The 13,927-nt window shown below is 43.1% G+C and overlaps 1 protein-coding gene across 1 annotated transcript in view; it reads right to left on the reverse strand.

The window, feature by feature from the left end:
- Positions 1–271: 271 nt before the first annotated feature.
- Positions 272–13,927, reverse strand: part of RAD51AP2 (RAD51 associated protein 2) — a 97,012-nt gene continuing 83,356 nt past the window's right edge. Inside the window, exon 3 of the mRNA XM_029595941.1 lies at positions 272–744. Within this exon, the coding sequence (XP_029451801.1) occupies positions 626–744 (119 nt within the window). The 3' untranslated portion in view covers positions 272–625. The remainder of the gene's footprint in view (positions 745–13,927) is intronic.

Here is a 13,927-nt window from a genome sequence, read left to right on the forward strand (position 1 = left end):
CCATAATCAGCCCATAAGGAGGCACGTGAATATCTTCTCCCTTATTCCCCCACCCCTTTTCATTCTTTCTATCTCAGTCATGAAGAGAGGGGTACAGGCCAGGCTTGGCACCATGTTAATTATAGCTGCTGAGACTGGGCTCAATAGCCTCTCACATTTTAACAAAGGCACTAATAAATATTCATCTTAAAATGCTAAACATAACATTAGTAGTCAATATCTAATTCTATTTTATTTTCATTAGCAAATATTCATTCTATAAACTGAAAACAATAACAAGATTATTCTTTACAACTAGATATTTCAATGTGATTTATGTTAGCAACCAAAAACTGTAAATATTATGGCCGCAATTTTACAATATCAATAAGCAGTACAATTGGATGAACATCTAGCAATATCTGTTTCACAGAATTTTTTCTTATGCTGCAAGGAAGGTATTTGGGCTATTTCATTGATATTCAGCTCTGTATTCCTGTGCTTTTTGCTTTGCACATCTTTGAATTTTGCAAAATAAAGACCTAAAACATTTATTTACAAGGGTAACAAACCATATTTTTCACAATGTTTTAGCAAAAAAAGATTTTTGAATATATAAGTAACATCTGTGATGGATAGAATTAACTTATTTCAGATATGGATGAAGCTGTTTAGTTTTAGCCTTTTTTGAAAGACCAATCCGGATTGGGCCATTGCACGTTATAAGAGGTTGCACTCTTACAATTCCATGTGATAAACTGTACCCTAAACAGAAATGTAGGAAATAATTAGTGAAAATCTCAACAATATAGATTTCATTACAAACCATTATAAGTAATGTTTTCCAGTCACAGATTGGCTGCCCCTAAAAGTTCATTACAACTAGCAAACTTCACTATCCAGAAGGTGAAGCCCATCAGTAACACATTAAAACCTAAGACCTTCCTCTCCCACATGCATTTATTAACTTTTTTCTATTTTTATTTTTATTATTTTTAATTATTTTAAATATATTAACTACTTTTAAATATACAAAAAAATGTTTAATAATTGATTGGACAAGGTTGTAGGTTTCATATATTATCCATAAATAAATTAAATGTGTGTTTATAATCATTAACCACCAACCTCCTTCCAATTGGGCTGATATTGTCAGTGTGTTGGCAAAAAACAAATTTTTAATATTTATTTCAATTTTGTAAAGCACTTAAAAAATGTGCACATATCTTTTACTTGTTTGTATTTTTTTATTTTTTTTGTCCTTCTATTAGCTAGGTAAACTGTTGATAACTTAAACAGTCCAAATCTTCAAAATAGAACAAAAGAGTCCTTACTTTTCAACAAATGTTAACAAAATGACACATTGTGCAACATTTCAGACATCAGTCTTTCTTCAGGGGATATCGCTCGTCACAAAATCACAACACAACTTCGTGTCGCAAATGATCTCATGCTCAAAATTCCAAACACCGCTCTTGCTCTCTACCTCGGATGCCATTCATGGTAGAGAGCTTACTGTTGGGAGGGCAGCAAGCTTTTTAGTCATTGTACAATGTGTCATTTTGTTAACATTTATTGAAAAGGGGTCGATTTTAAAAGGAGTGTGAATGCGTCCATGTACACACAGTTCTCAGTGTGTTAGAGTGCAGGTGGTACGTGCAGGGGGGCAAATTTTCGAGCATTACACATGGTGATGCAATCAGGCCTCCTCTAATTCCTCCTCTAGTTCTCTACCCCCCCCCCCCCCCCCGCCTAACCTTCCTTCCCTTTCCCCTCTCTACCCCGACCCCTAACGCCTACCTAGCTACCCGAAATTTTTTTTATCTTCCCACTTAATTCTTCTCTGGAGCAGAAGTAGTTTCCACGTGCTGGCCGGCTGCCAGCACATGCTTCCCAGGGACAGTGGCTAATGGCTGATGTCTTGGCTGGCCTCCGTCCTGCCCCACCCCACCCCTCTCCACCCAGACCACACCCCCGACCTGCCTCTACTTTAGGACCCAGCATTTGAGCACATACTGGGGTTTATGTAAGTGGCCGGATCCATTATAAAATGTGCACTGCATACACAAGGCCTGACCCTGGTTTTTACGCATGTAGGCCTTTGAAAATTTGTCCGTAAGGACTCTCTTGTTCTACTTTGAAGATTTGGACTGTTTAAGTTATCAACGGTTTACCTAGCAAATATAAGGACAAAAAAATTTTAAATTTTAAAGAAGTAAAAGATATGAGCACATTTTTTAAGTGCTTTACAAAATTGAAATAAATATTAAAAATGTGTTTTTTTCCAACAAATTTTGGAAGGAGGTTCGTGGTTAATGATTATAAACACACATTACATTTATTACCAGGTGGTAATATAGAAACATAGAAATGACGGCAGAAGAAGATGACTAGGCTCATCCAGTCTGCCCAGCAAGCTTTCACACTTATTTTTTCATAAGAACATGCCATACTGGGTCAGACCAAGGGTCCATCAAGCCCAGCATCCTGGGTTTGATGGACCCTGTTACTCCAACCACTGAATTCAGGGCCCTTATTGGTAGCTTTTTTATTCTAATTTCCTTCCACCCCCGCCATTGATGCAGAGAGCAGTGTCGGAGCTGTATCAAAGTGAAGTATAAGGCTTAATGTTTGATGGTAATAACCGTTGTATCGAGCAAGTTACCCAGATGTTTGTATACTCATACTGCTCAGATCAATGCCTTGTTAGGTGTTGACTGGATGTAAATCCTATTTCTTCATTCCCCCTGCCATTGAAGCAATGAGCTGTGCTGGATATGCATTCAAAGTGAAGTATCAGGCTTAATTTGTTAGAGGTAGTAACCGCCACAATAAGCAAGCTACTCCCACGCTTATTTGTTTACCCAGACTGTGCAATTCAGTCCTTGTTGGTTGTTGTCTCTATGTCAGAAATTCAGTATTTCCTTGAGCTACACCTTGGCCTATCACTCTCAGGCCAATGGGCAGGCCAAGAGAAGGAATCGGACCTTGAAAGCGTTCCTAAGCTCATAGGTCAATGATCAACAGAATGATTGGTCAGACCTCCTCCCTTGGGCCGAGCTGTCACATAATACTCATCTCACAGCAGCCACCAATGTGTCTCCCTTTTCAGTGGTCTTTGGAAGGCAGCCCCGTCTGCCCCTTCCTGTTCCTGTTTTGGTTCCGTCTCCTGCAGCATAATCCATGGCTCAAATCAACTGCCAAGTATGGACCCAAGTAAGAGAACGTCTCTCGCAAGCTGCTGAGCACACTAAATGCACCTCGGATCTCCATCGACGACCTGCTCCACTCTTCCGACCCGGCCAGAAAGTTTGGCTGAGTGCCCGCCATATTCGTCTCCGACTTCCATCTCATCGGCTGGCTTTAGTGTCGATGGCACATTGATGAAGATGATGTTTTGATAAAGATTATTGAGGTCGGTAAATTTTGGTTTTAACCTGGATATAAAGAATATGAACGGGTAGTACCGGCGTTTTGTACTATAGGTCAGTATCTATCTAGATGTTATTCCGTGAGAGGTATAGGAAATTTGGAAATGTTTATGGGGGTTTGTTTTGATTTTTTAGAAATCTGTGAAGAACAGTGTATCTCAGATTGATGAATTGTCTATTTTGCACGAGTCCCTGAAGAAGCCCTGATTGAGGGGAGAAAGAAAGATCTTTTGTTGGACAGCTGAGTGTGAGCACACTGTGGCGAGCAAGAGTTGGTGTCCACAGTGTTAAGGAAATAATCAATGAATTGAAAAAAAACATCTGAAAAAAAAATGGATAGTGGATTATGACCCAATTGAGGTGAGCAGTGGTGGTTATCCACTGTATTAGAAACATATAGAAACAGAAATGACGGCAGAAGAAGACCAAACGGCCCATCCAGTCTGCCCAGCAAGTTATGCACTCTTTTTTTTTTCTTTCCTCTTACTTGTTATGCTTGGCTCTTAGTACCTTTTAGTTCTATTTCTCTTCCACCCCACCATTAATGTAGAGAGCAGTGTTGGAACTGCATGTAATTGAATATGTAGCTTAGTTAGGGGTAGTAACTGCCTCAATAAGCAAGCTACACCCATGCTTTTGTTTACTCAACTATGTAATTCAGTTCTTGTTGGTTGTTGTCTATATATAGATCCTCTTTTCTACATTGCCCCTGCCGTTGAAGCAGAGAGCTATGCTGGATATGCTTTGAAAGTGAAGTAACAGACTTTCTCCCCTGCCATTGAAGCAGAGAGCTATGCTGGCTATGCATTGAAAGTGAAGTAACAGACTTTCTCCCCTGCCATTGAAGCAGAGAGCTATGCTGGCTATGCTTTGAAAGTGAAGTAACAGACTTTCTCCCCTGCCTTTGAAGCAGAGAGCTATGCTGGATATGCATTGAACGTAAAGTATCAGGCTTATTTGGTTTGGGGGTAGTAACCACCGTAGCAAGCAAGCTACACCCCGCTTTTTTGTGAATGCAAATCCTTCTGTTTTTCCACATTTCCTCTTACTGTTGAAGCTTAGAGCAATGTTGGAGTCACATTAACCGTGTGTATGTATATTGAATAAGGGTATTATCTCCAGGTAGTAGCCTTCATTCCTGCGAGCCACCCCTTCTTCATTCACGTCCTCTAGACTTGATGGATCCACAGTGTTTATCCCACGCCCCTTTGAAGTCCTTCACAGTTCTGGTCTTCACCACGTCCTCCGGAAGGGCATTCCAGGCATCCACCACCCTCTCCGTGAAGAAATACTTCCTGACATTTGGTTCTGAGTCTTCCTCCCTAGAGCTACAGCTCATGACCCCTGGTTCTGCTGATTTTTTTCTGATGGAAAAGGTTTGTCGTTGTCTTTGGATCGTTAAAACCTTTCAAGTATCTGAAAATTTGAATCATATCACCCCTGCTCCTCCTTTCTTCCAGGGTGTACATATTTAGATTCTTCAATCTCTCCTCATAAGTCATTTGATGAAGACCCTCCACCTTTCTGGTCGCCCTTTTCTGTACCGCCTCCATCTTGTCTCTGTCTCTTTGTAGATACAGTCTCCAGAACTGAACACAGTACTCTAGGTGAGGCCTCACCAAGGACCTGTACAAGGGGATAATCACTTCCCTTTTCTTACTCGATATTCCTCTCGCTATGCAGCCCAGCATTCTTCTGGCTTTTGCTATCGCCTTGTCACATTGTTTCGCCGACTTCAGATCATTAGACACTATCACCCTAAGGTGGCGCCGGCCATCCAGTGCTCCCTCCATGTGACAGGGGCCGACCAATGGCACGGATACCCTGTCACATGGTAAGGGCAAAGGCCATCGGCGCCATTTTTATTAGTGGCAGCCGACGGCCCGAGAGCGGGAGATCGCTCCCGGGACCCCCACTGGACCACCATGTACCTGTAAAATGTTTTTGGGGGGGGGGTCAGGAGGGTAGGGGAATCTAATGGATTCGTTTTAAAGGGTTGGGGTGGGTTTTTTGTTTATCGGCTCGGGCGCAGCTGATAAACAAAACCGCGATTGGGCCGGACGAAAAAAACCCACAATGTGAATTGGAACCAGAATCCGAACCAATTCCGGTTCCGATTCACATCTCTAGTGTTTTGTATACCAAGGGAGGTATGTTGCTTGAAGTGCCCATTCCCAAATTTAAAGGGTTTCTTGACATAGGATCCAAGATCCTTTACCTCCTTGTTTGTTGATATAAAACATGGCAACTTGATTGTCCATGTGAATCATTATGTGTTTCCTATGTAGTAGATGTTAAAAAGATTGACCTCCACTCTAGTAAATTGATCTGTAATTTCTGTTCTGAGAAGGTCCAGGTACCCTGTATTTTGTGTTGGCTGGTGTGAGCTCCCCAGCCCATCGTGGAGGCATCTGTCATTAATATCATCTTATGCTGAATCGTGTGGTGCGGTGCTCTATTCTGCAGTACTTCTTGTCATAGCCACCAACATATTTCTTATTTCAGTGAAAAGGTTGAAGAAGTTGATACCATTGGATCTGCAGATCCCATTGAAGATGACACACATGCAAGCATATTAGAGGGACGACGTGAATAATTACTGCCTTGTGTCCTAAAAGTACTATTATGCAAATGGGAATCATTGACTTTTTCAGTATTCCTTTTCCAATTTTGCATAGGGCAAGTCTTCTGTCCAAGGGTAGGAAAGCCTTTGACAAAGTTGTATCTATTTGGGCTCCTATTGAAGTCACCAAGTTGTTTGTAGTATGGCTTTCTTCTAGTTGAGGAGAAATCCCAGAAAGTGAAGCCAGTGTAATGTGATCTGAGTATGAAACAAAAGTGTTTTCCTTGTCAGGGCTACTAGTAGCCAATTATCCAGATAAGGGACAGTCTAAATCCCTTGACAGCACTGATGTGCAAGGCATTTTGTGAAGATACTGAGTCTGAAGAGAGTCCAAATAGAAGAATCTTGTATTGGTAGTGTTTTTTCCCCCAACTCTGAAACAGAGGAATCACCAAGAATATGGGTTTATTGGAATGTGTGTGAAGTCATTCTTGAGACCTAGGAAACACATCAAATCATTGTGCTGAAGGAATGGAAAGATTGTAGACAGCGAGATCATTTTGAATTTCTCTTGGAGATGGCAATTGATTCTTCTTAGGTCTAGGATGGACTGAAGATCTCCTGTCTTGTTCGAGATAAGGAAGTATTTTTGTGAAGTGTAAGTGGCAACTTCTGAATGGCCTTTTTTTTGTAAAAGTTTCTGTATCTCTTATTTCAGTATAAGGAGATTGGATGGGTTGTTGCTTGGCACTGCTAGGTGTGGAAATATTGGTTGTTCTGAAACATTTTACTCTATTTTTAGAATCTATAGATTCGTAGTTATTTGTCTACAGGTAGGCAAATAATTGAAGATTCTGTCTCCCACTGGTGACTGGGGTTCATATTGGATCAAAAACTCAGAGCCAGTTTTGCTAGATGTTGTTGCTGAGGTTTTTGTTGATGGCATTCTGTTGTATGGTCCCTAATTTGCACCATTTGTGAAGGTTGTCTATGGGATTGGAAAGCAGGTAGACAATATTGAAGATATGGCCTGTACAATCTTCTCAGATAGAATGGTCTTTTATAGGGTATGAAATGTATCTTCCTGTAGCATAAGTTCAGAAGCCACTGATAAAGACTATCTGGTAGGGGTGTGCATTTGTTTTGAACTTATAGGTAAAACGCAACTTTTTTTTTTTAACTTAAAAAAGTGATGAGGCGAAAACGATCGGATTTCCAACTTATTCAACATAGCTATGTTGAATACGTTGGAAATCGCGATTGTTGATCCTAAATAAAAATTTAAACCCCTCACCCTCCTTAATCCCCCCCCCAAGACTTACCAAAACTCCCTGGTGGTCTAGCGGGGAGTCAGGACGCCATTTCTGTACTCCTTTGCGAGGAGCACGTGACGTCGGCGTCACGTCGGAGTGACGCGGCCGTCACGTGATTCCCCGCGCGTTCGCTCCGGGACCCTCGTTGGACCCAAAAGGAACTTTTGGCCAGCTTGGGGGAGATACTAACAATATCTGACAAATAGAAACTGGCTTAACGTTTTTTAGTGGTGTATAACTTTAATGATTGCCTAAGTTTCTTGCCGTGGAACTAAAGCCACATTTCTTGCATTTAAGAAAGATTTAAGTTGTTCTACAGCTGTAAATGCAAAATTTTCACCTTTTCCTTTAATGAGACACCTACAAGGATATCTCAATAGAAACGTGTACCCTAAGGCCACTACTTGTGGTCTTAGTTTAATAAATTCCTGCCTTCTTAATTGGGTAGGTCTAGAAAAGTCAGGGAAAATCTTAACCAATTGACCGTAGAAATTTTCTGCAGCATTTTGAAAGTATGTGTTACGATCCCCCCTGTTGTGCGCTACAGGTGGTCTCTCACCTTCCACCGGAGGCCCCTCCGAAGCCAGGGCCTCGCCTGTGTTCCATCCGGGACTTGCTCCAGGGTCTGAGAGGCCTAGCTGTTCCTGTGGCTTGCTTGGCTGTTTGGACTTCCTGGTTTCCAGCCACGCCCGTTTCCCTAGGGGCTGGCCCGCAGCTCTCCACCTTACTTATAGGACCAGTGAGGGGCGGTCCTGGCAAACTCCTCCCAGGGAGTTGCCTACAACCTCCAGTATATAAGGACTTTCTTGTCACTTGCAACTGGCCTTCGGATCGGGCTCTACAGTTGCCTGTAGCCTTCTCCTCGATCCAGGTCATCCGTGGTCTTGCCTGTGTTGATGGTGCCTTGTCCTGTTTTGATGTCCGCTACCTGATGTTACTGATGTCTGCCTTGATGTGTTACCTGATGTCTGATCCAGTTCCTGCTTTTCCTTGATGTCCTCGTCTGGCTCCTGAGCCTTCTGGCCTGTTGGGCCCTGGTGTGGCCAACAGGAGGGATTCGTCCCCCGGGCTCTTGAGCTTCTGTTCCTGCCAGCCGACGGGGCTTCGGATGTCATTGGTCCCGGCATCGGAGTTCCTTCTCGACTGGACCTTTCCTGGTGCACCCTCCTTTCCTCAGCGTGGTCCGCGACCAGCCTTCCTGGGCTGTGTAGGGCGCGTCTGGGACGGGGTGGTCCGCGACTCAGTCCCACGGGTGGGCTGAGTAGGGCGCCCTGATGGACAGTGCCTTGTCTTCCTCCCAGCCCTCATCTTCGTTGTCTGCACTAGCCTTGTCTACGATGTCTGCACCTGCCTTGTCTACGATGTCTTCAGTGTAAAGGACTCTGTCTGCCCTCGCCTCTGTCCGGCCTGCCGCCCATTGCCGTACCCAGCGGCAGGTCCGAAAGGGCCGGGAACAGTTGGAGGACCGTTCATCAGTCAACTTCCCAGTGTTGGCTACCATGGGCGTGCAGGTCCGGCTGAGGGTCGGACTCCCTGCTTTTGTACCCACCTGGCTCCCCATGCCTGCTCAGCTCACCTCCCACGGTGTGGCTTTGGGCTCCTCCTTGAGTCCTGCCGTGGCCCAAGGGCTCACCACCCGCTGGAGACGACCGCGCCCGCGCGCGCTCGTAACAGTATGCCTTCATTACATTACTGATATCCTTTTCCATGACAAATGATACTAATAAAGTACCCCTGCCCATTATCTCGATGGCAGAACTTTCTATAAATTGTGTAAGATTATCTAAAAGACCTAATTGGTTTTCAGTGATTCTCCTTTCAATCTTAGTAAGAAAATAGGCTTTATTGACTATTGGTAGATTAGATTCTCCAAATTTTAAATTCTCAAGGAAAAACTTTTTTAATGTGCTTTGTACATCCTCCCCTAAAGCACGCAGAAAGTTCAGAAATCTCAAGTTCAAATGTCTACTATAATTCTCCAATGATTCCAGTCTCTTTGACTGATATCCCAGATCTTTTTTTTTTTATTTTATTTTATTTTTATTGCATTTCAATATTTTAAAAAACAAACAATCAGGTTTATACAATCCATGGACAATTCACAAGAATTTCTAATTCAATACAATAGTTTTCTTGTTACCCTGAGTTATAGGAAAATCAACAAGAAAGTTAGAGAACTATTTAAAGTTAAGTAAAACCTGGAGCATCATCACAAAGAATTCTTTAATACCTTCATCATGTCTATTTCCCACAAATAATATAAATACCTTGCAAACATTGATTAAGAGTGTGTATCTAAATATGCTCGCAATTGGTCTGGATGGTTGAAGATGTATTTAGTATCCAAATGCTTTATATGGCACCTACAATCCCAGATCTTTAATCATCTTAACATTCACTGTTTGAACTTGTATAGATGTTTTCTCAATGTCTGTTAGCCTTTTTCCAACTTCTTTAATATGACCTTCCATTTTAAGAGTCAGGGAATGCATTTCAGCTTCCACTTTCTTGTATCTAGTGTCTGCTTCTTTCACAAAATGACCAATGCTGGCCATTAGTTCCCACAGAACATCCAGAGTCACCGTTGCCGGTTTAGGGGGGATAAAAAACTCACCCCTTTCCCGTTCACTCGACAACCCTGAAGAATCCACCGTCAAAACTTCCAGTAGCCTCTGTCCTTCCTCACTCGGGTCAACAGGAGACAGGGAAGGCTCCAGGTCTTCCAAACCCGGCGTCGCTGCTGTTCCTAGCAGGCTTGAGGAAAGTCTCGAGGGCAGCACTGCCTCCCGGTCTCGGCGTCCCCCATCCAGGGAATGAGTGATGTCATCGGGAGGCGCCGCTTGCTGGAGGTCTGCCCGCAGCATGGGCGCCGGTGGAGGTCGACAATCTGGGGGATTGAGAGTGACTTCCCCAAGCGGTGCTGGAGCTCCCTCTCCAGCTACCGAAGCGGGGATTTCGTCGCCCGTTTTCGCCACTAAGGCAGTAGTGTAGCTTGTAATCCGCGTCTGAACAGCAGGTAGGGATGGCTCGGGGGGGAAAACTCGAACCTTGCCCTTCCTTTTCACCGGCATCCTATGCGAAGTAGAACTAAATTCAAGAGCGGCTAACCACACGACTGCTCACGCCGCCATCTTGGCCACCTAATTGCCACTTGCTACCACTAGGTTATGCAGTAGCTGAATGACTGCATATCTGGTATATATGAAGAACTTGCACAATTTTTCCACAATAAAATTAATAAAATCATGTCACTCTTCTCCAATACATACACACCATCACCCACTCTTTGTACTAACACATCTGCCATTATTAATTCCTTTGAGACAACCTCATCATTAGAAATAGCATCCATCCTAAAGAAAATTAAACCCTCACTGCACCCCACTGACACCATCCCCACTAAAGCCCTCCTAACCATACCTGATGTAATCACCAAACCCATCTCCAATATCATCAACAGATCCATCACACTGGGCACAGTCTCCAGCCAACTTAAAGAAGCTATAGTGAAACCGATCCTAAAAAAAACCCACACTAGACTCCACTGACCCAGGCAACTTTCGCCCCATTTCCAACCTTCCCTTCTTAACAAAAATCCTTGAAAAAGTCATTAATAGCCAACTCACTGACTATCTAGATGAACATCGCATACTCTTCCCCTCACAATATAGTTTCCGAAAAACACCCCAGCACCGAGACCCTCCTCACCTCCCTTACTGACCACATCCTAAAAGGTCTTGACAAAGGCCAATCATTCATCTTGGCCCTGCTTGACATATCTGCAGCATTTGACACTGTCAACCACACCATTCTAATAGAACGCCTTAAAGAAAATGGCATCTCTGGCACTGCACTCTCCTGGTTTCAATCATACCTCAACGACCGACAATACAGCGTAAAAATTGGGAACTGCAAATCTACCCCCACTAACCTTAGCCAAGGCATCCCGCAGGGCTCTTCATTATCCTCTACCCTATTTAATATCTATCTACTCCCCCCTCTGCCATCTACTCTCTGATTTGGGTCTTCCACATTTCATATATGCAGACAACGTTCAGATCCTGATTCCAATTAAGAACACATTATGCGAAGCCATTAAGACCTGGAACTCTGCCCTCGCAGCAATCAGCACCCTCCTTGCAAACAACTTCCTGACACTCAATACTACTAAAACCGAGCTCTTACACATCACACCCCACAATATGGACCTTAGCCCCCACCCCCCCCCAGCCAATCAATCTCCCCACTGACCTCTCCCTGTCTCAACATGTTCGCAGCCTCGGTGTCACCCTGGATAACCATCTATCATTAAAGAAGTTCATCAGCGCCACCCTAAAAGACGGCTTCTTTAAACTACACATGTTAAAAAAACTAAAACCCCTGTTATATCTCAGTGACTTTCGGACAATCCTCCAATCCTTCATACTGTCAAAAATCAACAACTGCAATGCCATCCTTCTGGGCCTCCCTAAAAATGCTACTCAACCCCTCCAATTGCACCAAAATGCTGCTGCCCGTATCCTCACCAACACACACAGAAATGACCACATTACCCCCCGTCCTCAAACATTTACACTGGCTACCAATATCTTCGAGGAGCCAATACAAAACTCTTACACTCATCCATAAAGCACTCCACAACCAAAATATGAACTGGTTCAAAGAACTCAACTATCGCACCAATACCAGACCTACTAGAAACCAATATCTGGCTACATTACACACCCCCTCACCCAAACAGACCTCACTTCCACCATGAACCATGCTTTCTCCATTGCTGGTCTTCCCTATTGAACAACATGCCCTCCACTCTTCACCAAGAACCATGCCCAAAAAAATTCAAACAGAACCTCAAGACCTGGCTGTTCAAGCAGGCTTACACATAAACTACTTTTCCCCCTGCATGTACAAGCTCACCATCCCTCCTTTGGCTCCTCCCTGGCCCGACTCCTCCTTACTCTTCCCCCTAGCCTGGCTCCCTGACCCGGCAGTTCCCCTCAGCCCTTCCCCCCCCACCCCCGCCCTTACCCCTCCTTCACGCTCCTCTCACTCCCTCCCCAGTCTCCCACTCCTACCTCCCTCATAAGACCTGTTCCTGTTCCACCTATGCCTGTCCCACCTTCTCCCTTCCATGATCTCTTGTGTATACTTTTCCCCGCAAAACGCTCCCCCAGCTTGCACTGTTTACCTGTCACCCTAGTTTTTATATAAAACTGGATATAATTCCTGTTACATAGTTTTGATATAACAATTGTAAAAATACGGTTACATAGTTCTCGATACAACAGTTGTACAATTTTTGTTACTACAGTCCCCCTTCCATAGTAACATTTATCTTGTTCCTTATTACCTCTAAAAGCCAGTTAGCGGCATTTCGTTCACATGTTAACTGATAAAATTTTATATATCCCCGTTACTTGTTATATGTAAAGCCTGTTTGCTGCATTTCGTTTTCATGTAAACCGATGAGATGTTCCCAATGATTGTCAGTATATAAAAGTCTTAAATAAATAAATAAAATAAATAAATATATCTTTATTTGAATTTTTAAATCCAGTGGAGCTGCCAGGACATCTCTAAGTACCCTTGGATGAATTCCATCTGGCCCCATCACCTTATGTACTTTAAGTTTAGTTAAATCCTCACAAACACATTGTTCTGAAAATTGCTTGAGCTTTACCTCACTTCCAATCTTGTTTGTGTTTGTTTTATGTGGTCCTGCTCCAGGCCCTTCCACCATAAACACTGAACAGAAATATTTGTTAAACAATTTTGCTTTTCCCTCATCAGCCTCTACATATTTCTCTTCTTCACCTTTAGAGTCTCACAATGCCACTTTTGTACTATCTTCTATCACGAACATATATATTAAAAAAAAAAGTCTTGTCCCCCTATTTTACTGTATTTGCTATTATTTTTTCTTCTATTCTAATGTTCACATTCCTGACTACTTTCCTAGCTTCTCTTAATTTTTCCAGATATTGTTGCCTGTCTTCCTCTTTCTGTGATCTCTTGTAATTTATGAATGCTAACCTATTCTCCCTTACCTTTTCAGCTACTATAGCGGTCTCTTTTTAGTCTTCCCTTTATTTACATTCCTAACAAAAAGATTAGTTGCCCTTATGATATCTGTTTTTTGTTTTGCCCACTGCCCTTTTACTTCCCCTAGATTTTCCTATCCAACTGATGACTCCTTGAGGTACTCCCCCATTTTGAGAAAGTTTGTTTTCCTGAAGTCTAGGACCCTCCTCTTAGAATGACCATCATCTCTTGCATCCTAATATTGAACCATACCTTCCAGTGGACTCTAATTCCCAGATGATAATCCTCTACAACATTAGAAATACTGTCCCTGTTGGTAAGCACCAGGTCTGGTATTGCCCCCTCCCACGTGGCTTCTGTTACTAGTTGACAGAACAGTTCTCCTTGCAGAGAATCCATCATCTCCCTTCTTCTAGAGGATACTGCAATTGGGATATCCCAATCAATATCTGGAACCCACTATGAAGCATTCTGAGCCAGTATGGTGATGTCAATGTTTTTGGCATTTTGGCAGGAAAAGGCACTGACTGCGTTGGAATCCCAGACCTTAATCTTTGTGGGTTTTTGCTTCAATTCATCAAATTCTTTTTAAATCAGAG

This window comes from Rhinatrema bivittatum, chromosome 3, assembly GCF_901001135.1.
Source record: "Rhinatrema bivittatum chromosome 3, aRhiBiv1.1, whole genome shotgun sequence".
In the NCBI taxonomy this organism is placed as follows: Eukaryota; Metazoa; Chordata; class Amphibia; order Gymnophiona; family Rhinatrematidae; genus Rhinatrema; species Rhinatrema bivittatum.